The sequence below is a fragment of the Mustelus asterias genome, chromosome 3 (genome assembly GCF_964213995.1).
Source record: "Mustelus asterias chromosome 3, sMusAst1.hap1.1, whole genome shotgun sequence".
In the NCBI taxonomy this organism is placed as follows: domain Eukaryota; kingdom Metazoa; phylum Chordata; class Chondrichthyes; order Carcharhiniformes; family Triakidae; genus Mustelus; species Mustelus asterias.
Window position 1 is genome coordinate 131482866 of NC_135803.1, and position 26861 is coordinate 131509726.

Consider the following 26861-nt stretch of genomic DNA (forward strand, 5'->3'; position numbering starts at 1 on the left):
CTTTAAAGAACAGAAAATGGCTTTGTTCACAAGTGTAAAGTACCAAATGATATAGGATGTGCATGTTGGGGTATTGTATAAATACAATTTCTATTAGATATTGGCTATTTTTATCTTTCTTGGTGATAGAAGATGAGGAACTACAAAGTATTGTTGACATAAGCACCTGTTGAACTGCAGCAGTGCATTTGCCAGTCACAGTACAATCGAAATAGAGGAGAAGGCCGATATTGGTACCTACCAGGACTTTGCCTCCTCTGACTTTTTGGAAGCCCTACAATTAGAGCATAGAAAATATGCTTAGACATGCATTCTAGGTTCAATTCCAAGTTAGTTGATATCAACCAAGGCAGCAATAGGAGTGCCAGCATGGCCACAGTGCCCAGTGTAATTGTGTAAGTGTGGATTTTGAGTAAAGACAAAATTGAGCTCAGCTTTGAATGCATTCTTCGCTAACGCCCAGCTCTATGATCAATTATCCAGCAGTCACTCATTATTAAAATTCACAAATGAACAATAGATATTTGGACAAAGTACCAGATGGTGTCCAGCACTCATTAAAATCTGCTCAAATAATATAACCAGAAGAACTGACTGGAGAGTGGTGAATTGGTGAGAAAAGAGGAAAACCATTTTATACACAAGAAAGCAAATTCCAGAGTTCAACGTAAGTGAATCCTACTCGTTTTCATTAGTCCTGCTGAATACCAAGTTCACAAACTTTCAAACTGCCTGCAGCAAAAATGATTCATTGTTTGAACATACTTTGAAAATATGCAGATAGGAAATCCAACTGAGCAACGGAACTGTGCAATGGCTCTCAGTAACTACAAACAGATCGAAAGACACTGAGGAAAAAAAGTAGCAAACAAAACAACAGAGAAACTGAAATAAAAATCACACTGAGAGGTGAAATTTTACATATCAGCAATTATGTCAGCAACATAAATCAGCAATCAGAAATCTACCCAAGCAGTTAACACAATTGGTCTTCAGTAGAATTATTCATTGTAATTACTTAGACTGCCGGAAAACTCCACAGTACAGTGTCAATATTTATTTTCTTCCCACTCTGAAGTGAGAATATTATTAACTTTTTTTAAAGAATAATATATTAATCTTTTATTTTTGCCACTTTTTTTAAGACCCTAGGATGATGTCCATTGGGACTTAGAGACTTGTCAGCCAGCAACTCCAAGAATTTGATACGTACCACTTACTTCCCTGGTGATTGCAACTTTCCTGAGTTCCTTCCTCTCTTCCAATTCCTGATTTACAGCCATTCCTGGGATGTTATATGTATCCTCTGCACTGAAGACCAATGCAAAATAGCTGTTCAATTCATCTGCCATCTCCTTATTTTCCATTATTAATTGCCTGGACTCAATTTCCATAGGACCAACATTTACTTTGTTAACTCTTTTCTTATTTAATTATCTATAGAAACTCTTATAATCCATCTTTATATTTCTAGCCTTCTTTCTCTCATACTCTAATTTTTCCCTCCTTATTAATCTTTTCATTATCCTTTGCTGGTTGCTATATTCTGTCCAATCTTCTGATCTGTCACCCATATTTCTGCAATTATGTGCTTTTTAAAAAAGTTTGATACTGTCTTTAACTTTTTAGTTAACCACGGATGGTGGGTCCTCCCCTTGGAATTTTTCTTTCTCATTGAAATGTATCGATTCTGTGTATTCTGAAATATTCCTTTAAATATCCACCACTGCATCTTGATTGACCTATCCCTTAATCTCATTTGCCAATTCACTTTAGCTAGCTCTGCTTTCATGCCTCATAATTATCCTTATTCAAGTTAAGAGGCTAACCTTGAACCCACACTTCTCTCCTTCAAACTGAACGTAAAATTCAATATTATGATCACTTCTGCCAAAGGGATCCTTCACTGTGAGGTTATCAATTAATCTTATCTTGTTTTACAATACCAAATTGAAAAATATAAAAGGACACAGATCAATCCAAGCTGCGGAGTAGCAGTTGATGAGTTCATTGATGCAGAACAGGCAATCTGAACAAGGCAGAGCCTAGATCCAGAAGTTGAGAATAAGTTGCTGCACCTATTACTGTTACTTGAAGCTAACATTGGTAGATCTACAGCATTCAGACTGAGTTGGGTAAGATCTGCAGATGTGTGCCTTTTGTGGTGAAGATGTGCCCGTGGTTTGACTGTGGATCAGACTACATCCTATGAGAGAAATTGAAATTCTTTGTGAGGAAGAGGGTTTTAAAGGACTTTATGACTGAGTTCGATCGCTGAAAAATTATAGTTGTCTTAGTTCAATCTTCCATTTAATGTGCCTTTTATAGATTATAATCGAGCACAATATAACTATTAATTCATGTTTAATATATGTTGATTCAGGATATTTGTGATTATCTAAGATAGCATTTAATGTTTGCTTTGTTTTGACATCAATTGACATCCGGGCAAAAAAAGAGACATTAGGATAGATGAATCAAGTGGCCTAACAGAGTGGGATATCCCAATTGAAAGTTCCTATGGGCGATATGGTGGCACAATGGATAGCACTGCTGCCTCACAGTGCCAGGGACCCAGGTTGGACTGCCGGTTTGGGTCATTGTCTGTGTGGAGTCTGCATGTTCTCCCCGTGTCTGCGTGGGTTTACTCTGAGTGCTCCAGTTTCCCCCGACAGTCCAAAAAAGACACTGATTAGGTGCATTGGCCATGCTAAATTCTCCCTCAGTGTACCCGAACAGGCACCAGAGTGTGGCGACTTGAGTATTTTCACAGCAACTTCATTGCAGTGTTAATGTAAGCCTACTTGTGACACTAATAAATAAACTTTAAAACCATGTCAGCAAAAACTATAAAAGTCTATTGGCGACACTATTATTTTCTTGTCTGAAAATGTTGAGTACTTTGAACAAAAAGTAATTCCCCAAGACTTTCCTTCCCCTTCAAATGTGCTATGGTTCTCCAAGTGTTTCTTCCTCTTTAGTTGTAATAGTATGGTTCAGATGCCTGGTTGTAATCGGAATACAGTAAGAGTTTTAACAACACCAGGTTAAAGTCCAACAGATATCTGATCTCTTGAGAGCAGATCCACTCCATCTGACTAAGGAGCAGCGCTCCGAAAGCTAATGGCATTTGCTACCAAATAAACCTGTTGGACTTTAACCTGGTGTTGTTAAAATTCTTACTGTGTTTACCACAGTCCAACGCCGGCATCTTCACATCATGACTGTAATCGGAATGGCATAGTTAGGTGACAAAGTAAAAGAATGAATATGGCCATATCGCCCATGGGAACTTTCGAGTGGGACATCCCACTCTGTTAGGCATTTGAATCACCTATCCTAATATCTTTCTTTGCCCTTACATTTCTTGTGAAGTGTCTTGAGATATTAATTTAAGTTGCAGCTGTTCTTTTTGATTGTAGCTACATTCCAAGCAATGTTATAAAAGTTAGTTTGGCAGGATTAGGAAAGATAAGGGAGTGCTGTGAGTTAAGTGTGCAGGGATTTGTGCTGTGGTTTGCAATGTGTGCAGAGGCGGCACTCTGGCAGTTTGTCGGTGGAAGCCAATAGGAGGCGGCTGGCCTGATCCGCGCCCTCCTCTCACTCGGTGTCAGTGGACGGCAGAGGGGAGGCAGGAAGGAAGTTGTCTTGAGCCTTGTTGCCGGCTTTGATCGCAAGCCCAGGAGAGCAGCACTCGGGTCCCGGAGCTGTCTTGTGTCTCTCTTGTTTACCGCTGACAAGACCCAGCCGCCCGGCCATGGCGTGTTACCACAGACCGGACGCCAACACCCTGCAGGCCCTGAAGGACATCGCCAATACGCTGAGGATCCACTCCATAACCGCCACCAGCGAGGCCGGCTCGGGGTAAGGTGTCCAGCCGGCGGATGATTGAACCCCCCCCCCCCCCCCCGGGATTATGTCGGATGGATGTCCTCGAACAGGGTGTTTGTTTTAAACCAGCCCGCTCCGGCCGGAGGAAAGGGGGCGGGACGCTGACCTGCGGTTTAAATTTCAACCGTCACCCTCTGTGTAAAATTTAAAAACAAAACCCCGCCAAACCCAAATGGGCGAGAAGTGAGGGGGAGACCATGTGTTAGAAAGCACCAGGATTTATTCGGGAGGATAATGATGAATTAAAAGGTGGTTGTGTTGCCTGTGCTGTGGGGCCCCGGGGCTGTGATGGCGGCTGGGGAGAGGACAACATGCCCAGCCCTGCCCTGCCCATCCCGTCGGCATCTCCACATCATCCCATCCCAACTCAGCCCTTCACAACCATTAAAAGGCCAGTATGAGGATCTTGTCACTAAGTCATCAATATCATTTCAATGACAGAGGAAAAACAGGTTTACGCTTCAGTTTCCGTTAAGATGATCCAGCTAACACTCAAGATGAGACAACAATCGGTGCACAATAAGCAACATAGCTTCGAAGTCAGGAATCACAGGGTACCAAAACAAATGAGTAGAACTATGAAAAATAAATGCTTGCCACCTAGATTTACACTTCTGAATATTAAAAAAAAGTCCGCATGTATGGTCTTGTTGAAATATAAAACACCCAAATAAACTCCTTTGTTTAAATCTGTCTCTATTTGGTCTTTGAGGCATTTCCCGAAGATCATATAATCAGAGCCACAGCTAAATGTTTATAGATAATGAATTAAAGGTACAGGTTAACTTTCCTTTCTGTTCACTACTGCGGCTGGATAGGGATCTCTGGCTTTAATGATTCCCAGTCCTCGTGAATTGGAGAGCGGGGAGGGGATGTGTGTGAAATAAAGAGAGGGTTCCTCTGTTATTGAAGCAGGGAGTTTCCTTACAATCACATTTTGGTGCAGGGCTTCCAAATGTAAGGCAGGTATGTAAAGTTATGCAGTTAAATAACTTGTACAGTTTTAGGTGTGCTCAGAGATAAGTAATGTTCAGTTAGTAATTTAGAAAACTGAGCTATACAGATAAAGTAAATCCTCAATCTGTGTTCAGTTGATTATCTAGTTGGGGGCATCACAGTCGGCAGGGGACTGCTACCTGGTGATTAATGCAAGTGTATCAATGTTAGGTGAAAACAGGAAGGCCTCAGCTGTGATTTTCCTTTAGTTGAACAGTCTTCCAGCAATCAGTCAAAGAAAGGCTATTTAAGAAAAGCACTAGTATCTATATATACACTGGCAAGAAATTACGGCTTTCAATAAAAGTGAGAAAACTAGTGATGGAAAAGAGATTCAGGCTTTCAAGAATAGATCGAGCTTTGAACAATTCCTATTTGACTTTTTGGACTGTCTCTAAATAAAGTATAGTGAAAAGGCAAGTAAGACTCAAGTGAAGTAGAACTGATAGTACCAAATGTAAGCTTGGAGTACTACAAAATGGTCTGGAAATTTGGGGCATTAATTTCCAATTGTGTAGGATTGTAGAACTTCCTTTTCCTATTTTTTGCTATTATAGTACAAAGAAATATGGTTTATGAACATTTGGTAGTCCTGAAAAATGAAGATTACACAGTTTGTAACCCTATTTCATTTTGCAGCTTATTTTTCAAAATTTCTGCTTTGGTGGAATATAGTTCCATGGATACAGACGTACCCCAAATGCCATTGCTTGTGACATGAGTCTCAACAGTGAGCAGTTTGATTATATAGGATATCACAGCCGACTCTAATCTTATTCTTTCCCAACATTTCTAGTAGTGGCTTCAGGATAATGTTCAAAATCAGGAATTGTGACTTACAATTTCTGTACACAGTTTCAGGTGCTGAGGCCAAAGGGAGAACCTTAACTGCTGCCCCAGTTGAGATCAACTAACTCAACATAGAACAGAGGTCAAACGTGGGACAGTCAAATCGTTATTGCTCTTATATTGTCTATATTCTTTGAGTCATTGGAGGAACTTTGTTTCACTTCTGTGTATTACCTGCCCCGGAGTCCGAGGAGACACAAAAGTCCAAATCGATGTACTTAATTCCTTAATGAGGATTGATTATTAGAAGAACAAAATATATTGAAGGTTGCTAAAAACAATTATTGTGAAATAGAGAAATTATTCAAAGAGCTTATTTCTGCTGCTCATAAAGTAGTGTATTTGCAAATTTGAGCAAACTGAGCACCTTTTTACCATAGAAAATGAAGATAATGTTTCAGAATCATTGTGGATCTGATCTTAACTACGTGTAATCTTGAAAGGGGTGTAACAATCTAGAAGCCTGGACTAATGAACTGGAGATTTGAATTCAGATCCCATCATGGCCTCTAACGAATTTACATTCAATTAAATAAATCTGGCATAAAAGACTAGTACCAGTAATGGTGACCATGAAAATACTGTCTTGTGGTCAAAAACGCTTGATTCGTTGGTGTCTTTTAGGGTGAAAAATCTTGTGTCCTATGGGCCTGTGTGACTCCAAACCCACAGCAATATGCTTGACCCTTAAATATCTTCTGGGATGGCCCAGCAATCCACCAAGTTACTTTCAAGATTAGTGACCACCACCTTCTAGTGGGCAGTTAGGAGAGATAACTAAATTATGGCCTTGCCAGTGAGGTTCACGTCCCATTAATGATTTTTTAAAATGCAGTCTTTTACTTTTGTTCTTATTATCTATGTACTGTTACAGGTTTAGATCACAGTAACAAGACACAGAATTTGATGGATACATGGTTAAGTATAGCATGAAAGGATTGCTCAAGATTGGAGCATGTGAAACATTAATATTTAACATGTGGTATGTCTAAGTACTCCAGTTCCATTTGAGGTTTTGTCTGATGGAACTGCGGATGTGAACAAAATAGAATGTGCTCTAACCTGCATGAATGAAAAGTATTTACTAAAAATAAATGTAGTGTGCAGTGTTCCAATTTATTAATTTGGTTAAATGCTGTACAAGTTTCTGTTAGATGAGCAAATAAATGCTTCTATCTAACAAATTTAAAATATTGTTCATCTGTTGAAAATATTTTTGTGGTTAGCTGGCATTTCCTTTTAAGATTCCAGCAAGTGAAAATCTGACAAGAGTAAATATTAACCAAAATAATGTAGGTTTTTAAACTAGTTTGAATTCTAGTTAACAAAGATAATCAGTCGGAATGCTGAAACTTGTGGCATAATGCAACTCAAATTATTGTTTGGTTTCCTGAAGGTAAATTTATTTTCATTTGTTTAGCTAAAGTTTCACATGCACCTTGTTCCATTTGACTTTGTGCTTAAGATATGAAAATGAAACAAAATTGAAATGTATTTATTTTTAAAAGTATTTCCTACTCTAGAAAGGGATTCTGAATTATTTTTCTGAATAAGTCTGTTTATCAGGAAAGTTCATAATTGTTTAATAACTAAGCTCAATGTTGAGCTCATAGTTGTTCAACATGTTCCCAGATTTTCCTTGTTGCCAAAAGTTGGACACACAAATGGGTATAGCCCAGTTTTAAAACAGAATTTTTATTTTAACTTTATTCCGGTAACGCAGATCTCAGAACTGATTGCATTATTTAATACAAATTTCTGGAATAACATTTTGCAAGAATATTGAATTGAGATTAAAAAGATCTAAAAGTAATTGCCTACCCTGAAAGGAAATGCTGCAAAGTTGAACTGTTAATGCCAGAACATGAACTGTGTCAAGTGTCAGCATGCTGTTTGGTTTACAGACATCCTACATCATGCTGCAGTGCAGCCGAGATTATGTCTGTGATATTCTTCCATGCCATGAAGTACAAACCTCATGATCCTAAGAATCCGAACAATGATCGCTTTGTACTCTCAAAGGTAAGAATTGCTGCTGTAAACTTTAGAAATATATAAATACGTTTTGCCACCATGTCTTCTACTAAAGTCACCATGAGACTTGCTCTACATTTGGGTTATCAATTTGGCAGGTAAGGAAGACTCATTATATTTTAACTGCAGCAGATACTCCACAACAGAGCAGATAATTTTGTAATCTTTGTAGTGAGTCTTGGAGCTATAGATTTAACAAATTATTACATAGACTGAAGAAGATGTAATAATGTGAGATTCTATTGTTGAAAAGATAATTAAGACTTTGAATGTGAGGCATGTATATAATGATCTGCATCCACACATGTATTCAATATGGGTTAAATTATTGAAGTTACACAACTCTGCTGATTTTCGAGACCAGTCTAATCTGAAATACAGTATAAATTTTGTTTAAAATCTTTTCAGAGATGTATTACTTGTCAACTGGAAGGGGACTAGAACATCGATGCTACCTACTTTTTTGTTTAGCTGAAACATTTGCATATACCGCTAAAGCTCATAAATCTTTCAATAACAAATAAAAATAACTAGCCATGCTTACTTATTAAGTTGTCAACTTTAACATGTTTTTAAAGACTATCCAGAAACAACAAATGAAGAAGGCACTCACTGCACGCATACCTCTGCCATGCTGTGTTAACTCAATGTTATTACAATTACCTAGCTTTTCCTTGTGGCTTTTCTCTGCCAGGTTGATGCTCTGTAACTGCAAAACTGAAGAAATGTTATGCAAAATAATTAGCTTGAAGTAGATAAAGGACAGGGCTCCATTTTTTAAAAAAAGTACTGTGCATTCAGTACTATTCAGAGCTAAAGAAGCTGGCTGTTCAGGACCTGTAGGTCCCCACTAAGAGAAAGTTTATTTCAACTAAAAAGGCCTATAAAATCACTGGCTCCTGTTACTCTAACATCACATCTAAAGACAAGGAAGATGACACCATGTAAGAAGACCATTCAGCCAATCAAATTTCAAGTTTTTAGGTGTCTAGATTATCAACAGCCTGTCTTGGTCCCTCCATACTGATGCTATAATTAAAAAAAGTCCACCAGCGCCTCTTTCTCAGAAGACTAAGGAAATTTGGCATGTCCGCTACGACTCTCCAACTTTTGCAGATGCACCATAGAAAGCATTCCTTCTGGATGTATCACAGCTTGGTATGGCTCCTGCTCTGTTCAAGACCACACGAAACTTGAAGGGTCGTGAATGAAGCTCAGTCCATCACACAAACCAGCCTCCCACCTATTAACACTGTCTACACTTGTCGCTGCCTTGGAAAAGCAGCCAGTGTAATTAAGGACCCCACACACCCCGGACATACTCTCTCTTCCACCTTCTTCCGTCAGGAAAAAGATACAAAAGTCTGAGGACCAACTGACTCAAGAACAACTTCTTCCCTGCTGCCATCAGACTTTTGAATGGACCTACCTTGCATTAAATGATCTTTTTCTACACCCTAGCTATGACTGTAACACTACATTTTGCACTCTCTCCTTTACTTCTCTATGTATGGTATGCTTTGTCTGTATAGCACGCAAGAAACAATATTTTTCACTATAATAATACATGTTACAATAAATCAAATCATGTCTGTGTCACTGGCTCTTTGCTAGAGCTTTCCTAAAATAATACTTAATACCATTGTCCTCCCCCCAGCACCCTTTCGCCTTCCTTTGTTTCAAATTGTTATGTGTATATCCCATAAAAAGTGTATTGGTCTCTGTCTCTAGAAGGTATTCCAGGCTTTAAGAAATTCCATTACGAAAAAATTTCACCTAAACTCCCCTCACTTTCTTATAATCTTTAAATTGATCATCTTTTGTCACTGACTTCCCAACCAGAATACATTCCTTCCCTAATCTCTCTGTCAAAAACTCTGCATAATGTTAAAAACCTCCCTAAAATTTCCTCTTAACTCTGAGTGAAAACGATCATAATGAATCTAGTCTCGTCTGTTAACTATAGTTATTACCTCTATTGTCGCCATGATGAATCTTGGCTGATCTCTGACTGTAATGTGCCATGTATAATGTACTGCTTGTGACTGCACAATGTATGCTAACTGTAGCCTACCCATTGCTTTATCAATTTCTCTTCCCTCCTGTCCTTTTGGAACAGTTACATCATGAGTATGCTGTTTTGGATACTGTAGGGAGAGATGGTCTATCAGGATAACAGCAGCAGCAGCCAAAGCAGTGGCACCATGGCTGGCTCTGTTGCTAAGCAGGGAGGGACAAAGGACTAGAGCAATAGTTATAGGGGACTCTATAATTAGAGGTGCAGATAGGCGCTTCTGTGGATGTGAAAGAGACTCCAGGATGGTATGTTGCCTCCCTGGTGCCAGGGTCCAGGATGTCTCTGAACGGGCAGAAAGCATTCTGAAGGGAGAGGGTGAACAGCCAGAGGTTGTGGTACATATTGGTACTAACGACATAGGCAGGAAGATTGAGGTCCTGCAGCAGCAGTTTAGGGAGTTAGGTAGAAAGTTTAAAAAGCAGGCCCTCTAGGGTTGTAATCTCAGGATTACTCCCTGTGCCACATGCAAGTGAGGCTAGGAATGGGAAAATAGTGCAGCTCAACACGTGGCTAAACAGCTGGTGTAGGAGGGAGGGTTTCAGATATCTGGACCATTGGGGTCTCTTTCGGGGCAGGTGGGACCTGTATAAGAAGGACGGGTTGCATCTAAACTGGAAAGGCATAAATATTCTGGCCGGGAGGTTTGCTAGTGTCACACGAAATGATTTAAACTAGTTTGGCAGGGGGGTGGGAACCAAAGCATGGGTGAATTAGCTGAAGGGGAACCAGAGAGTAGGGTCAGTAAGACTCACCCAAGAGAGAGCAGGCAGGGTGAGGTTGCTAATCAAAAAGGGTCTAGTGGACTGAAGTGCATTTGTTTCAATGCGAGAAGTGTAACAGGTAAGGCAGATGAACTTAGAGCTTGGATTAGTACTAAGAACTATGATGTTGTTGCCATTACAGAGACTTGGTTAAGGGAAGGACAGGATTGGCAGCTCAACATTCCAGGATACTGATGTGTCAGGCAGGATAGAGGGGATAAAAAGGGTGGGGGAGTTGCACTACTGGTTAAGGAGAATATCACAGCTATACTGTGGGAGGACACCTTGGAGGGCTCATACAGCGAGGCAATATGGGTAGAGCTCAGGAATAGGAAGGCTGTAGTCACAATGTTGGGGGTTTACTATAGGCCACCCAACTGCATGAGGGAGATAGAGGAACAGATATGTAGGCAGATTTTGACAAAGTGTAAAAGTAACAGGGTTGTTGGGGTGGGAGATTTTAACTTCCCCTATATTGATTGGGACACACTTAGTGTTGGGGCGTAGATGGGACAGAGTTTGTAAGGAGCATCCTGGAAGGCTTCTTGAAACAGTATGTAGATAGTCCAACTAGGGAAGGGGCTGTACTGGACCTGGTATTGGGGAATGAGCCCGGCCAGGTGGTCGATGTTTCAATAGGGGAGCAGTTCGGGAACAGTGACCACATTTCAGTAAGCTTTAAGGTACTGATGGATAAAGATAAGTGTAGTCCTCAAGTTAAGATGCTAAATTGTGGGAAGGCTAATTGCAACAATAGTAGGCAGGGACTGAAGAATGTAGATTGGGGGCAGATGCTTGAGAGCAAATCAACATCTGGCATGTGGGAGGCTTTCAAGTGTAAGTTGATAGGGATTCAGGACTGGCACATTCCTGTAAGGATGAAGGATAAGTATGGCAAGTTTTTGGAACTTAGAATCTTAGAATCCCTACAGTCCAGAAAGGGGCCATTCGGCCCATCGAGTCTGCACCGACCACAATCCCACCCAGGCCCTACCCCCATATCCCTACATATTTTACCCACTAATCCCTCTAACCTATGCATCCCAGGACACTAAGGACAATTTTAGCAGGGCCAATCAACCAAACCCGCACATCTTTGGACTGTGGGAGGAAACTGGAGCACCCGGAGGAAACCACGCAGACACGAGGAGAATGTGCAAACTCCACACAGACAGTGACCCAAGCCGGGAATTGAACCCAGGTCCCTGGAGCTGTGAAGCAGCAGTGCTAACCACTGTGCTACCGTGCCACCCTTGGATAACGAGAGATATTGTGAGCCGAGTCAAAGAGAAAAAAGAAGCATTTGTCAAAGCTAGGAGGCTGGGAACACGAAGCAAGTGTGGAATACAAGGAAAGTAGAAAGAAACTTAAGGAGGGCTAAAAGGGGTCATGAAAAAGCATTGGCCAGCAGGATGAAGGAAAATCCCAAGGCTTTTTATACATATATAAAGAGCAAGAGGGTAGCCAGGGAGAGGATTGGCCCACTCAAGGACAAGGGAGGGAATCTATGTGTGGAGCCAGAGGAAATGGGTGAGGTATTAAATGAGTACTTTGCATCAGTATTCACCAAAGTTGGTGGATGATGAGTCTGGGAAAGGATGTGTAGATAGTTTGAGTCATGTTGAGATCAAAAAGGAGGAGGTATTGGGGTTCTTGAGAAACATTAAGGTAGACAAGTCCCCAGGGCCAGATGGGATATACTCCAGAATACTGAGAGAGGCAAGGGAGGAAATTGCTGGGGCCTTGAGAGAAATCTTTGTATCCTCACTGGCTACAAGGGAGGTCCCGGAGGATTGGAGAATAGCCAATGTTGTTCCTTTGTTTAAGAAGGGTAGCAAGAATAATCCAGGTAATTACAGGCTGGTGAGCCTTCCATCAGTGGTAGGGAAATTATTGGAGAGGATTCTTAGAGACAGGATTTATTCCCACTTGGAAATAAGTGGACGTATTAGTGAGAGGCAACATGATTTTGTGAAGGGGAGGTCGTGTCTCTAACTTGATCGAGTTTTTCGAGGAAGTGATGAAGATGATTGATGAGGGTAGGGCAGAGCATTTTGTCCACATGGACTTCAGTAAGGCCTTTGATAAGGTCCCTTATGGCAGACTAGTGCAGAAGGTGAAGTCGCATGGGATCAGAGGTGAGCTGGCAAGGTGGATACAAAACTGGCTCGGTCAAAGAAGACAGGGTAGCAGTGGAAGGATGCATTTCTGAATGGAGGGCTGTGACAAGTGGCGTTCCTCAGGGATCAGTGCTGGGACCTTTGCTGTTTGTAATATATATAAATGATTTGGAGGAAAATGTAACTGGTTTGATTAGTAAGTTTGCGGACGACACAAGGGTTGGTGGATTTGCGGATAGCGATGTGGACCATCAGAGGATACAGCAGGATATTGATCGGTTGGAGACTTGGGTGGAGAGATGGCAGATGGAGTTTAATCCGGACAAATGTGAGATAATGCATTTTGGAAGGTCTAATACAGATAGGAAATATACAGTAAATGCTAGAGCCCTTAAGAGTATTCATAGGCAAAGGGATCTGGGTGTACAGGTACACAGGTCACTGAAAGTGGCAATGCAGGTAGAGAAGGTAGTCAAGAAGGCATACGGCATGCTTGCCTTCAAACTGCCAGGGCATTGAGTTTAAAAATTGATAAGTCATGTTGCAGCTTTATAGAACTTTAGTTAGGCTGCACTTGGAATATAGTATTCAATTCTGGTCGCCACACTACCAGAAGGATGTGGAGGCTTTGGAGAGGGTACAGAAAAGATTTACCAGGATATTGCCTGGTATGGAGGGCATTAGCTATGAGGTTGAAGGGCGACCTGATAGAAGTCTACAAGATTGAGAGAGGCATGGACAGAGTGGATAGTCAGAAGCTTTTTCCTAGGGTGGAAGAGTCAATTACTAGGGGGCATAGGTTTAAGGTGCGAGGGGCAAGATTTAAAGGAGATGTACGAGGCAGATTTTTTATACAGAGTGGTGGGTGCCTGGAACTCGTTGCCGGGGGAGGTAGTGGAAGTGGATATGCTAGTGACTTTTAAGGGGCATCTTGACAAATACATGAATAGGATGGGAATAGAGGGATATGGTCCCCGGAAGGGTAGGGGGTTATAGTTCAGTTGGGCAGCATGGTCGGTGCAGGTTTGGAGGGCCGAGGGGCCTGTTCCTGTGCTGTAATTTTCTTTGTTCTTTATAACTTTAAAATGCCCACGGATCCAAAGTTTCTGGTTGTTAAGGAGAAGCCAGAAAATGAGCTGGAATTTGGAATGGGGCTGGTTTTGTCTGGCATTCACCCTTTTTCACATGATAGGGTGCAGAGGAGATTTACAAGGATGTTGCCTGGATTAGGTGGCATGCCTTATGAGGATTGGTTGAGAGAGTTAGGTCTTTTCTCCTTGGAGAAGCGAAGGATGAGAGGTGACCTGATAGAGGTGTATAAGATGTTGAGAGGTCTTGATAGAGTGGATTCTCAGAGGCTTTTACCCAGGGCTGAAATGGTTGCCACAAGAGGTCACAGATTTAGGGTGCTGGGGAGTAGGTACAGAGGAGATGTTAGGGGTAAGTTTTTCACTCAGAGGGTGGTGGGTGCGTGGAATCGGCTGCCGGTAGTGGTGGTGGAGACGGATTCGATAGGGTCTTTTAAGAGACTTTTGGATAAGTTCATGGAAGTTAGTAAGATAGAGGGTTATAGGTAAGCCGAGTAGGTAGGGACATGTTCGGCGCAACTTGTGGGCCGAAGGGCCTGTTTGTGCTGTAGCTGTTCTATGTTCTATAAAGTATGATTGGAACATTTTGTGCGTCCTCGCCATGTGAATGTCAGAAGTGTAGTTGGGACAATACCACTTAACCAGTTCTTTCTCCATTGGCCCCATAAAGGTGGAGCGCCATTGTGTTCTGATTAACTTCAGTTAACTTTGTTCCAGAGTGCCAGATTGTACCCTGGCATAAATGGGCCCATTGTACTAATTTCTTGACAGCAAGGAATCACACAGCAGTCCGATATATTTAGAAAAATTGCCAGTCTAAACGGATCATCTATTTTTAAATAATGTCCGACTTCAGGTGGAAAAGCTGTTTCCTTGATAGAGTGGTAAGATACTGCTCTGATATTTCGTGCATACCTGCTCTCCGCCTCAACAGGCTGAAGGTCCACAGAGTATTGAAAATAGTGGGAGCAGCCAACCCCACTTCATGAAAAGGATCCTTCCGGCTGGGTTCGGAGACCAAGTAAGGCTAGTACAGATGACAACTAGAGGGCTAGTGGTGGAATGAGAAAGCATTCTGTAGAAGGATCAATGGACTCAAAATATTAATTCAATTTCTCTCTACTGATGCTGCCAAACCTTCTTATAAGGAGGAAGAGGGTAGCTAAGGGAAGGGTAAGTCCACTCAAGGACAGTGGAGGGAATTTGTGTGTGGAGCCAGATGAGGTGGGTGAGTACTTTGCATCAGTATTCACAGGAGAAGGATGCAGTGGATGGTGACTGTAGAAAGGAGGATATTGACATTCTAGAACATGTTGAGATCGAAAGGGAGAAGGTATTGGAGGTTTTGAAAAACATTAAGGTAGGCAAGTCCCTAGGGCCAGATAGGATCAATCCCAGAATACTGAGAGAGGCGAGGGAAGAAATTGCTGAGGCCTTGGCCAAAATCTTTGTATCCTCTTTAGCCACGGGCGAGGTACAGAGGACTGGAGAATAGCCAACATTGTTCCTCTGTTTAAGAAGGGCAGAAGAGACAATCCAGGAAATTACAGGCCTGTGAGCCTTACATGAGTGGTGGGGAAATTATTGGAGAAGTTTCTTAGGGACAGGATGTACTCACATCTGGAAGAGAATAGGCTTATTAGTGATAGGCAGCATGGTTTTGTGAAGGGGAGGGTGTGTCTCACAAACTTGATTGATTTCTTTGAGGAAGTGACCAGAAAAATTGACCGGGACAGTGGATGTTTTATACAAAGGCTAGAGTAAAGCTTTCAATAAAATTCCTCATGGCAGGCTCACATGGGATCCGAGGTAAGCTGGATACAAAACTGGCTTGGGCATAGAAAGCCGAAGTGGAAGGGTATTTTTCTAACTGGAGGTCTGTGACAAGCGGTGTTCCACAAGGATCAGTGCTGGGGCCTCTGTTGTTTGTAATATATATATAAATGATTTGGAGGAAAATGTAAATTTGTCTGATAAATTTGCAGACAATACAAAAATTGGGGGAGTAGCAGATAGTGAGGAGGATTGTCAGAGGATACAGCAGGGTATAAATTGGCTGGAGACCTGGGCTGAAAGATAGCAGATGGAATTTAACCTGGACAAATATGAGGTAATGCGATTTGGAAGATCTACTGCAGAAGGAAAGTATACAATAAATGGTAGAGCCCTTAGAAATATTAGCATGCAGAGGGATCCAGGCATGCAGATCCACAGTTCCCTGAAGGTGGCAACTCAGGTGGTCAAGAAGGCGTATGGCATGCTGGCCTGCATCAGTTGGGGCATTGAATATAGGAATTGGAAAATCATGTTGCAGCTGTATAAGACTTTAGTTAGGCTGCATTTGGAGTATTGTGCACAATTCTGGTCACCACACCACTGGAAGGATATTGATGCCATTGGAAAGGGTGCAGAAGAGATTTACCAGGATGTTGCCTGGTTTGGAGGATATGGATTATGAAGAAAGGTTGAACAAACTTGGATGTTTTTTTTGGAGCGTCGGAGAATGAGGGGGCTGACCTGATAAAGGGTTACAAAATTATGACAGGCTTGGATAGAGTGGATGGTCTTTTTCCCAGGGTCGAAGAGTCAATTACTTGGGGGCATAAGTTGAGAGTGAGAGGGGGGAAAGTTTAAAAGAGATGTAAGGGGCAAGTTTTTCACACAGTGGGTGGTGAATGCCTGGAGGTGGTGGAAGCAGATTCTATAATAACGTTCAAGAGACATCTGGATAGATACATGAATAGGCAGGGAATAGAGGGATATGGACCATGTAGAGACAAGAAAATATTAGATTAGAGGGTTATCTGTGTTGGTACAGACTTGGTGGGCCGAAGGGTCAGTTCCTGTGCTGTACTGTTCTTTGTTCAGACCTGTTTAGTTTATCCAGCATTTCTGCTTTAACTCAAAAATTTCTGTTCGCATTTTGATTTTATACTTTTTGATTTCAGCATTATTACAGAGTTGGGCAATGTGGAACAACCGATCACCTTACCTAAGACAGAGTTACTTAAAGTGCAAGATGCATATTTAAGGAGTACCATTTGGAAATTCTATTTTCTTGGTTTCAGGGCCATGCAGCTCCAATTCTGTATGCTGCCTGGGCGGAGGTTGGTTACCTGAATGTAGACCAGCTACGAACACTGAGGAAAATGGGTTCCATTCTTGAAGGACATCCTGTTCCGGTGAGTCTCAAGAAAATACCACATTTACTTGGGAAGATTTCTAAAAAGTAATTCTAAATAACTGAATTGCATACTCAGTTATTTTGGGAAATGGGAGTTGAGAGTGTTGCCCGTTTACATCCATTCGGCTCTGCTGCATTACCTCGGTGTTGCTTTCTGTAGTCTTTGTCTCCAAGTCACATTTTGCTTCTTATGTCTTTTCAGAAACTAGCTTTTGTTGATGTTGCGACTGGATCTTTGGGACAGGGTCTGGGAGCTGCTGCTGGGATGGCTTATACCGGGAAATACTTTGATAAAGCCAGGTGACCATTTTATATCATTAGCTCTCAAAAAACTAGCCATTATCTGCTGTTTGTATTGTGTATACTTTTTAAACGAAATATGTTCAGATGTTAAAATCTTCAGTCTTCAATCTTGACAGCACCTTCCTAACCCCTGATCCCTACACCTGGAAGAAAAAAGGCAGCAAATACATGGGAACACCATCACCTGCAAGTTCTCCTCTGAAGTCAGATCATCCTGACTCGGGACTATATTGCCGCACCGGGAAGTTCTTCCCTAACAATACCTACATCCTGTGGACTGCAGTGGCTCAGGAAGGTGGAAAACTGCCATCTTCTCAGGGCAATTAGGGATGGGCAAGAGTGATGCTCGCATCCCATGAATGAAAGACAAACCTTGTGTTTTTATGCGTTAATAGTAGAATAAAGATAACTGAAAGCAGTTCAAGATGCAGATTGGCACCAGGGGAAAAATACAAAATGGAGGACAGATTTCATGGCCTGAAGTTGTTGAGCTTAAATTGAGTCCCGAAGACTGTAAAGTGCTAATTGGAAGATTGGGTGCTGTTCATGAAGCATGTATTTGGCTTCACTAGAGCATTGCAGCAGGCTGAAGACACAAATATGAGCATGAGAGCAAAGTGAAATGGGAAACAACTAAAGTTTGGGGTTATACCTGCAGGCTGAAAATAGGTGTTTTGCAAAGTGGTCATCCTGTCTGCGTTTGGTCTTGTAGTAGAATAAAGGTCAGCACAATCTAAAAGCAAATTGCAGACTATTAATATCTTGGGTGGATTTTCCGGGTGTGCTTACCCCAAAACCGGAAAATCCCATCTGAGGTCAACACACCTTTGCATGGTCCACGTCCTGCCCGCTACAATTCCTGTGGCGGCGGAACGGGAAGATTCCGCACCTACTCTGTACCAATGCTTTGTTCCTTCCCTACTACCATTCCTATTCTCCTTGCATTTTGTTCCATGACATCTTTGTAATTTAATCTCCCCCACCCTCTAATCTATCCTTGATCTTCCGTTTTGCCCTACGTGACCCTCTTTTTTTTGTATTTTTATTCCAATTCAATCAAATCAAGTCCAATTCAGAGTCTCAACAAGTTGAGACATTCCTGATCCAAGCTGATAAGTCAGGGCTCTCACTTCCTGTTTTGGGCTTGATTTACATGATCCATTACATGATTGGAGTAGGCATAGCTCTTCCTTTTTTCAACAGCATAAAACTCATCGTGTTTCTACCCATTCAGTTCCGAACTTGAAACATTAATTTTGTTTCTCTTTCCACAGATGCTACCTGAGTTGCTGCATTTTTTCAGCATTTTTTGTTTTTATTTCGGATTGCAGCATCTGCAGTATTTTGTTTTTGTCTTGGAACTGTAGACTGTGTCTGCGTGGGTTTTCTCCGGGTGCCCCAGTTTCCTCCCACAGTCTAGCGATGTGCAGGTTAAGTGGATTGGCCATGGTAAATTGCCCCTCAGTGTCCCGAGATGTGTAGGTGAGGGGGACTAGCAGACTAAATGTGTGAGGTTTTGGGGATAGGGCGGGGGAGAGGGTCTGGGCGGGATATCCTATTAGAGAGTCAGTGCAGACTCAATGGGCTGAATGGCCTCTTCTGCATTGTAGGGATTCCATGATTCTATTATTTATTTAAGTTCCATTTTCCTTATTGTGTAATTTTAAAGCTGTAATAAATCCACTAAATTCATTCCCTTCATTTTTGTGTTGGCATTTTGTTCTCCACTTCCCTGTGAAAGCTGATTGAAACCACGCAGTTTAACAAGCCATTTCCTTTGTGTCCACTATATTCTTGCCTGCATCTGTCATTAATTGGCCCATATTCCACTTTACCACTCTTTCTCTTAAAGGTTCTGCGATTAGATTTGATACAGAATCATAGTATCCCTACAGTGCAGAAGGAGGCCATTTGGCCAATCGAGTCTATACCGACTCTCCGACAGAGCATCTTACCCAGGTCCTATCCCGTGTAACCTCACATATTTACCTCACTAATTTTCACATCTTGGGACACTGAGGGAGAGTTTAGCATGACCAATCAACCGATCCCACACATCTTTGGAGTGTGGAAGAAAACGAGCACCCGGAGTAAACCCATGCAGACACAGGGAGAAAGTGCAAACTCCACACAGACAGTCACCCAAGGCTGAAATCGAAGTCGGGGCCCCTGGCACAACATGCTAACCACTGTGCCACCGTGCCTTCCGAGGGGGCCCCTTGGGTTTTTTTTTCCTTATTAATTTATAGCACATCCTTGATTTTAGATCCATTTTCCAACATAAAATTAAGCTGGATCTGACATTTACTGTAGAGGTTGTAACCCAGTGAAAACAGTTGAAACCCTCTTTCAACAATTTTCCACCGACTCTGTTTGTGACTAAGTTGTATATCAGAAAATATTAGGTAACACTGCTTCTAAAAGGATGGGCCTTTATGAATGATGCTCCCAGGTGGCTGTCCACAGATGCAAATCTGTGACAGCAACCTTTCTGAACAACTTTTTCTTTCAAAGGTGGGATTAGCAGAGTCTCTTAATTTCATGAATCTAACTCCGATTTGATGGTGAGGTGCAGCATGCAGCAATGTTTCAGCGTGGCAATTGTCTTCCCTATCATGTTTCATAAGAAGCATGGTAGATTTCATTGCATGCATGTATGGATTGCACAACATAGCCATCAGCCATGTCTTGTGAATAACCTCTGGTCACTCTGTAACCAGCCTTTAGTTTCACATGGTAAGTTAGTTTCAGCTTGTACAACAAATTGCCACAGAATGAAAGCATCTTGAATGCTGCCAGGATTCTGGGTGTTGATCTGCATGAATCACTGCCTATGGCCAGTCAAGCTTGACCTTGAAGGTATGGAATTCCTTTCCATTCCAATATAGGGCACGGTTGTCAATGTACTATTAATCACAGTGTATGGCAATTACCCTGTTAAGGGAATTGTTAGTTAAACAAGTGACATTGGTTGTCTTATAAATAGATACAGCTGGAACACTCTTTGTAGAGAACTTCTTGCAAATTAGTAGAACTGAGGAAGTATCTTGCAATAAATCAGCTTGAACCTAAAATACCAGTCTGGGTTGATTCTCCCACCACAGCCACTTTGTGTGAGTAACAATAGTGGCATTGAGCACCTGAAAATGGATGTGTGCGTACACTTTCCTTCATGTGGAAGCTGTGTGCTCATTCTAGTTGTCTCGTGCAGAGAGAATGAAATATTGTTAGTTGTCTGTGAATAGAAAGTCTCAGGGACGTATAGCTAATGCGAGACTGCAGGATGTTGTACATATCTCCAGCTGCAGCCTAAAAGGAGCCAGGTGCATAAAGTTTGATTTTCATGGTCATCGCCACAGCCATTGGCAATAAAATCCTTGCCTTGCTGAAATTGTATTTATAGAATCCCTACTGTGCCAAAGGAGGCTATTTGGCCCTTCGAGTCTGCCCCGACTCTCCAACAGAGCATTTTACCCAGGCCCTATCGTGTGACCCCGCATATTTACCTGGCTAATCCCCCTAACCTACAATTCTTTGGACACTGAGGGCAATTTACCATGGCCAATCTATCCACCCTGCATATCTTTGGACAGTGGGAGGAAACCGGAGCACCTGGAGGAAATCCACGCAGACACAGGGAGAATGTGCAAACTCCACATAGCCACCCAAGGCTGGAATTGAACCTGGGTCCCTAGCGCAGTGAAGCAGAAGTGGTAGCCGCCGTGTCACTATTTGGCTGATTTCAGTAGGTATGTTCTTGTTGAAGCCCATATGTCTCAACATTCTTCCTTGCTGAGCTAGAGGAATTGCTCCATGAACATCCTGAGCGAGTAGGGGCTCCTGACTGCAATAGAAAATGGCAAACACTTGAAGGATTGTAGTAACAGCTGAAAGAAATCAGCCAACTTGTATAAGTAGATAATCGCTTTAATTAGCATGGTGGGAGGTCCTACCTACTGAATGCATGTTTAGCTGCGCAAAATTAAGAGATGGGTTTTTCTGGGACATTGAACTCCAAAATGGCAACCTTGGTGTCAAATTGTTATTTAATACTGATTGACATCATAATCTCCTGTAGCATGTGTTAATGTCCTTACTAATTTGGCATCTGTCTTAATTTGCACCACAAATGCTATTTTGGAGCTCTTGGGACACAGAAAATGGGCAGTAACAAGCCCAATTTTTCACCCAAAACATATGTAGCATATGTCCTCAGTCAATAAACCTTCTCACAAAAATAATCACTGAAAAACCTTGGTGATGAGGGTGATCCCTTAATAAGAATCTGATTTGACAGCAGATATATCAGAGCATAGGCCAATGAATATTTCCAGTGGTATGGTTTGATTCCTCTTTGAAAATTTGCATTGATTTCAGCCTGCCCCATTCTTAATTTGCTTTGTTCTAGTGCAGGTCCAATCCAGTAATGTGTCGACTGATAACACAAATGATAACTCGTATTGAGATGTATTAAAAATGAATACATACCATGGTGTGGTGCTACTTTATAAAGATCAAGATAACTACAAGCTCAGCTCTGCAGAGAATTATAATAAATTGTAAAGTAGTTAAGGAATGGAAAATCTGATGTGATGGCGCGTGGCCAGGTGTTGCTTGGGCTGATATTTGAGCTTGCTAATGCTATCAGGGCGTGTCAGGACATTTCCGATTAGGTTGTTTTGGATTTACTTTGTTTCTTTACACTTATTCATCAATCTTACTTATTAAAGGGAAGGGACATTTTATATTTTGCAGATACTACCAAATCAGGTTGATAAATAGAGTATTATTGATTAGTAGGTGGGGACTTGGAAATTGCCACAGCAAATACTGGTAGGAAGTTAATTACTGTGCATGAACTGCCAAGAAATCCAACTGCTTCAAAACAAATCTGTTCAGTCACGGTGACTACACATACTTTTAATTTTTAAAGCTTTTCTCTTGCAACATATGCCTTTTCTGACAACTTATTAATTAAGGTTAGGTACCCATGTGTAAGAAACATTTTTCTTTTGAGGACTATGGTAGCATTTTTGCCAAATTATCTTTGTGTTTGAACAGATTTCAATACTTTGTTTAAACAAAACCAAATTGACTAAGTGCCACCACATGTGTTTTGTTCTGAAGAATTACATAATTTCTACGTTTTAAAAAAACTTAACATTCATAGCACAGTGTTGTAGCAAAATCTTCTCGGTGAACATAATAGATCGGATTTTTAAGGAGGAGTCAGATGCAATGTTTGTCATAAATTACATCCTAAAGTTAATATAAAAGAATGTCTAGGAAATGTTTAATCAAGTGTTGTAATTCATTGTTTTATTGAGCAAACTTGTTCCCAACCTACCTGAGCATTCTATCCTGTTACTAGATAGGAATAGAAGCTTATTTAAATGAAATAGGTTCATTTAATATTTACATTAACAATGATGTTTGGGTCGTGCATTTGGTAATTGAATAATTTAGTTAAATTGAATACAGATTTCAAAGGATGTACTTTTTGGACGGACCCTTTCCACAGTTATTCTCTCCATGCCAAATAATTAACTAGCTTGACTTTGTTTACATTTATATGGGAAAATTAGATTCACCATTTTTATCATATGTATCATGGGGCAGCACGGTGGCACAGTGGTTAGCACTGCTGCCACACAACACCAGCGACCTGGGTTCAATTCCCAGCTTTGGTCACTCTGTGTGGAGACTGCACATTCTCTCCGTGTCTGCGTGGGTTTCCTCCCACGGTTTGAAAGACGTGCTGGTTAGGTGCATTGGCCATGCTAAATTTTCTGTGTCCCGAACAGGGACAGAGAACAGAGTGTGGCGACTAGGGGATTTTCACAGTAACTTCATTGCAGTGTCAATGTAAGCCTCCTTGTGACACAAATAAACTTAATGAAATAAGTACTTTGGCTTTTTGAGAGAGAATCATGTTTTTAATTCAGAAACGTAGATAGAAGAGCACTTGGGCATAATAATTGGGAAACCTGACTTTGCGTATTATCAGTTTTATGTTCCTAATTATTTAAATGGGATAAATCAATGTTGTTTGTACATTGCTGTTTGTGCGAAGTACATGTTTTTGATCAAATTATTTTGTATTTCATTTATTGGTAAATGGTCAAAATCCTGAATTTGATGTCATTATACTGCTGCTAGTAACTCTCTCAAAATCTTCTCAATTTTTCAAAAGCTAAAAGAAATCCTGGAGTCAAATAAGTTAATGTGGAATTATTGATACTTTTCTCCCCCCGTTCCCTCTAGTTACCGTGTATTCTGTTTATTGGGAGATGGAGAATCGTCTGAAGGCTCAGTCTGGGAGGCAATGGCATTTGCTTCTCACTATAAACTTGACAATTTATTGGCTGTTATTGACGTGAACCGCCTGGGTCAAAGCGACCCTGCTCCACTGCAGCACAAAGTTGAAATCTACCGCAAACGTTGTGAAGCTTTTGGGTAAGTTTGTAACCTGGAAGTTCAAACGCAGAAGTTTGGATGATGACTACTGTACATGTAGACGGACAGAATGGTCTTTGACCTTTCAATGATTAATACTCGAAGAGGAACCTAAGCAATAGGCTAGGGAGGAGGTAATGCCGTAAATAAAACTAAAGAAAAATAAAACTAATAGGTTCCAAAATTCAGAATCCAGAGCAATATTAACTTTTTTGTTGCTCTATCTTTAGTTGATATTTCTTGAGGTTCAATAGTCAGTAGATGAAATGAAATCATATGGTACGGTAGAACTATTACATATTTGCTATATTTCTATTCTTAAAAGTTGTTTGAAGGTTTTCATGCTGAGAGCAGTAACATTGCGTAAGATGATTGTATAGCTACATCATGCAAAATTGGCTTTGCAAGGAGTACTAGTTACCTTAAAAAGTTCCTTAAAAGAGCTGGCAGGCTGTAACCACCTTACTTGAGAAACATTTTCCAATCCATTCTGCTGAGTCAACATATACCAGCCTATAACAAACATAATAGTCTGATGAATGTAAATTCATATTTACATTCTCTATATGACTACCTCTTTCGCCAGTATGTTTCTTTCTGATTTTATTACTGTTTTGAATAAACTTGAGCTGAATTAAAAATAGTTTGAAGATACAGATGTTCAGTTTCGTGGATTGCTCAACATATTCCCTAATAATTCCCTTATTGTGCAGGGGCTTGAGATAATTTATTTGATACCACACAAAAGATTAACAGGCAACCTGAGGCCTCAAAGAGTTGGGGGGTAGTTTATTAGCAAGGGTAAAAGGTTGGTTAGTAGACAGGAAGCAACAAGTATGCATAAATAGGCATTTAAATTTGGCAGGCTTTGACTAGTGGAGTGCCATTAGGATCAGTGCTAAAGTCAAAATTACATAATTTGCTTGAAAATTCTGAGTTTGTGAAAGATGCTGGTTCTTATTTAGTACACCCTATAAATATGTTAGTTTTACTGGCTTCTTGCATCATCTAATTCCAAAGTGGAAACAAATTGAATTCAAACATCAAATCAAAGCAGTATTTTTAATGTTTGCAGTTTTTCGACTTTATTGATTTGTACTTTTATTACAAGAATAAGAGCAGAGGGGGTTAGGGAGACAATTCCTAGGGCTTAAGTGTCTAAAGGCAACGTTAGGGTGAAGTGAGGATGCAAATGGAATGCTGGTTAGGAGAAAATTGTTACCTCCAGACTGAAGTATTCAGAAGTTATGAATGAGGGTTCTAGCAACATATGGGCCAAGGCAGAGGGCAGAGATGAACCATGTCTGTATGTGGTTTTTGTGATGAGAGACAATATAAGGCCAGAAGCTTCCTTTGGAGTCATATAGGTTATGAGCACTCTGGTTTAATCTGAGACTGTGGCTGAGTAGAGAATGGATTAATTAACAGAGTACAAATTTTGTGAAGAAGGCTGAAAATTATTTCTTTTTGTGTTTGTATTCTTTAAAACACAGTTGCATATGGCTTTAATCAGCCAACGAACTTTCTCATCAGAATTATTTAGATTTTAAACTTTGCCTCTACTGCAAATACTGTAAATATTCCAGTATCTTGTGGTCCAAGTACACTACAGATAATGCAACCGATTAAATTGCTTTGCATTTGCTGAATTTTGTGGCTCAGATTGGTGATTGTGATGAATTCTAAACCCTTGTGTACAGGTGGATGACTGAAGTGGTGGATGGACACAGTGTTGATGAACTCTGCAAAGCCTTTTGGCAGGCCACCATGGTCGAACACAAACCATCTATTATTATTGCTAAGACCACTAAAGGAAAAGGCATTGAAGGTATTCTAAATCTATGTACCTTTTTTATGGAACTGTATTAATTTTTTCTTTGGAGCAATTAGTGAATATACTAATGGAAAGCAAACAAACTACATTCTGTATTTTGGTTATGTAGTGTTAAGGACCTATAATAGTAGATATGCCCAGTGATGATCTATATTGGAACACTAATTAATGCTACCACAGGCTCAGATTCAAATTCCACCATGTAGAAGTCAAAATTTCATGCAATATTTGAATAATTGCTGGGTTGAGGCTAATACAACTAGAGGAATGACAAATTCACAAAGGTTCATTAAGGTATTGATTTATCCCTCCTGGCAACAAGTTAAAAAGAGGTCTTTACAACCATGAAGATTTTTAAGCACAGGGAATAACAGTCAGAAGGATTAGCATATGTTGGGAGGACTGTGGAAAGGTTTGTGATTGCTTTTTGGAAAATGAGCATTGATTGCATTATCTGGTGCGATTTATGAATAAATTAAAGAGCGTGGAATCTGTTTATATTTATTAAGTACTGGTATACAAGACCGTACAGAGGGACACATGATCTGATCAGAAACACCTTGCAGTTTCAATATAGATAAGTGTGGGGTGGTACATAGTGGTAGGAAGAATAAGGATACTTTTGTACTTATTGAAAACTAGTTTTGCTGGGCTAGAGGAGCAAAGCGATCTAGGAATACAGATTCACAAATTATTTAGCAAGAAAGAACATGGATTAATAGGAGAAGAGGGCAGTCAGCAGCATACCTCTCCCGTGCTGTTCTAACTAAATATTATTACAATTATGCTTTGGGGTTCTCCAATTAAAACGCTGAAAAATATATCTTTTTATTGACATTCCCAGACTGCTCACATGAGCAGTCTGGGAATGGAGGGATACAAACGAATGGTCTAGTTGGACCAATGAGCGGCACAGGCTTGGAGGGCCAAAGGGCCTGTTTCCTGTGCTGTACTGTTCTTTGTTCTTTGTTCTATTAAGAGTTTTCATTTCACCAAGGAGGCTTCAGGCTGACTTGCATCCAACAACCTGCTCTGAAAGCTCTGCTCATGTTTTGACAGCTGAGACAATTGACAATATTTTAAAATATTCAACATAATTCTAACAAAACATAAAAATCAAATTGTTCTATCTCCCAATGTTAACCACTCCTTTGAAAAAAAAATTCAGGATCAGTATCTGCGTCTTTGCCAAAAGCTAATCAATTCTTTTTGGGCCATATCCTATCTGTATACTAAGTTTTATTGAGTTCACCTGTTTGTTTTAGATA

At 40.7% G+C, this 26861-nt stretch overlaps 1 protein-coding gene across 2 annotated transcripts in view; it reads left to right on the forward strand.

The window, feature by feature from the left end:
* The first annotated feature begins 3609 nt into the window (after positions 1-3609).
* Positions 3610-26861, forward strand: part of LOC144491596 (transketolase-like) — a 42740-nt gene continuing 19488 nt past the window's right edge. Inside the window, exons 1-7 of one of the 2 annotated variants that reach the window (XM_078209630.1) lie at positions 3661-3864; positions 6611-6653; positions 7641-7758; positions 16885-16998; positions 17203-17300; positions 23568-23759; positions 25460-25587. In XM_078209630.1, coding sequence (XP_078065756.1) covers positions 7675-7758; positions 16885-16998; positions 17203-17300; positions 23568-23759; positions 25460-25587 — 616 coding nt within the window. In that variant the 5' untranslated portion in view covers positions 3661-3864; positions 6611-6653; positions 7641-7674. Of the gene's footprint in view, positions 3865-6610; positions 6654-7640; positions 7759-16884; positions 16999-17202; positions 17301-23567; positions 23760-25459; positions 25588-26861 lie in introns of both variants that reach the window. The other variant, XM_078209629.1, reaches the window with a different exon arrangement.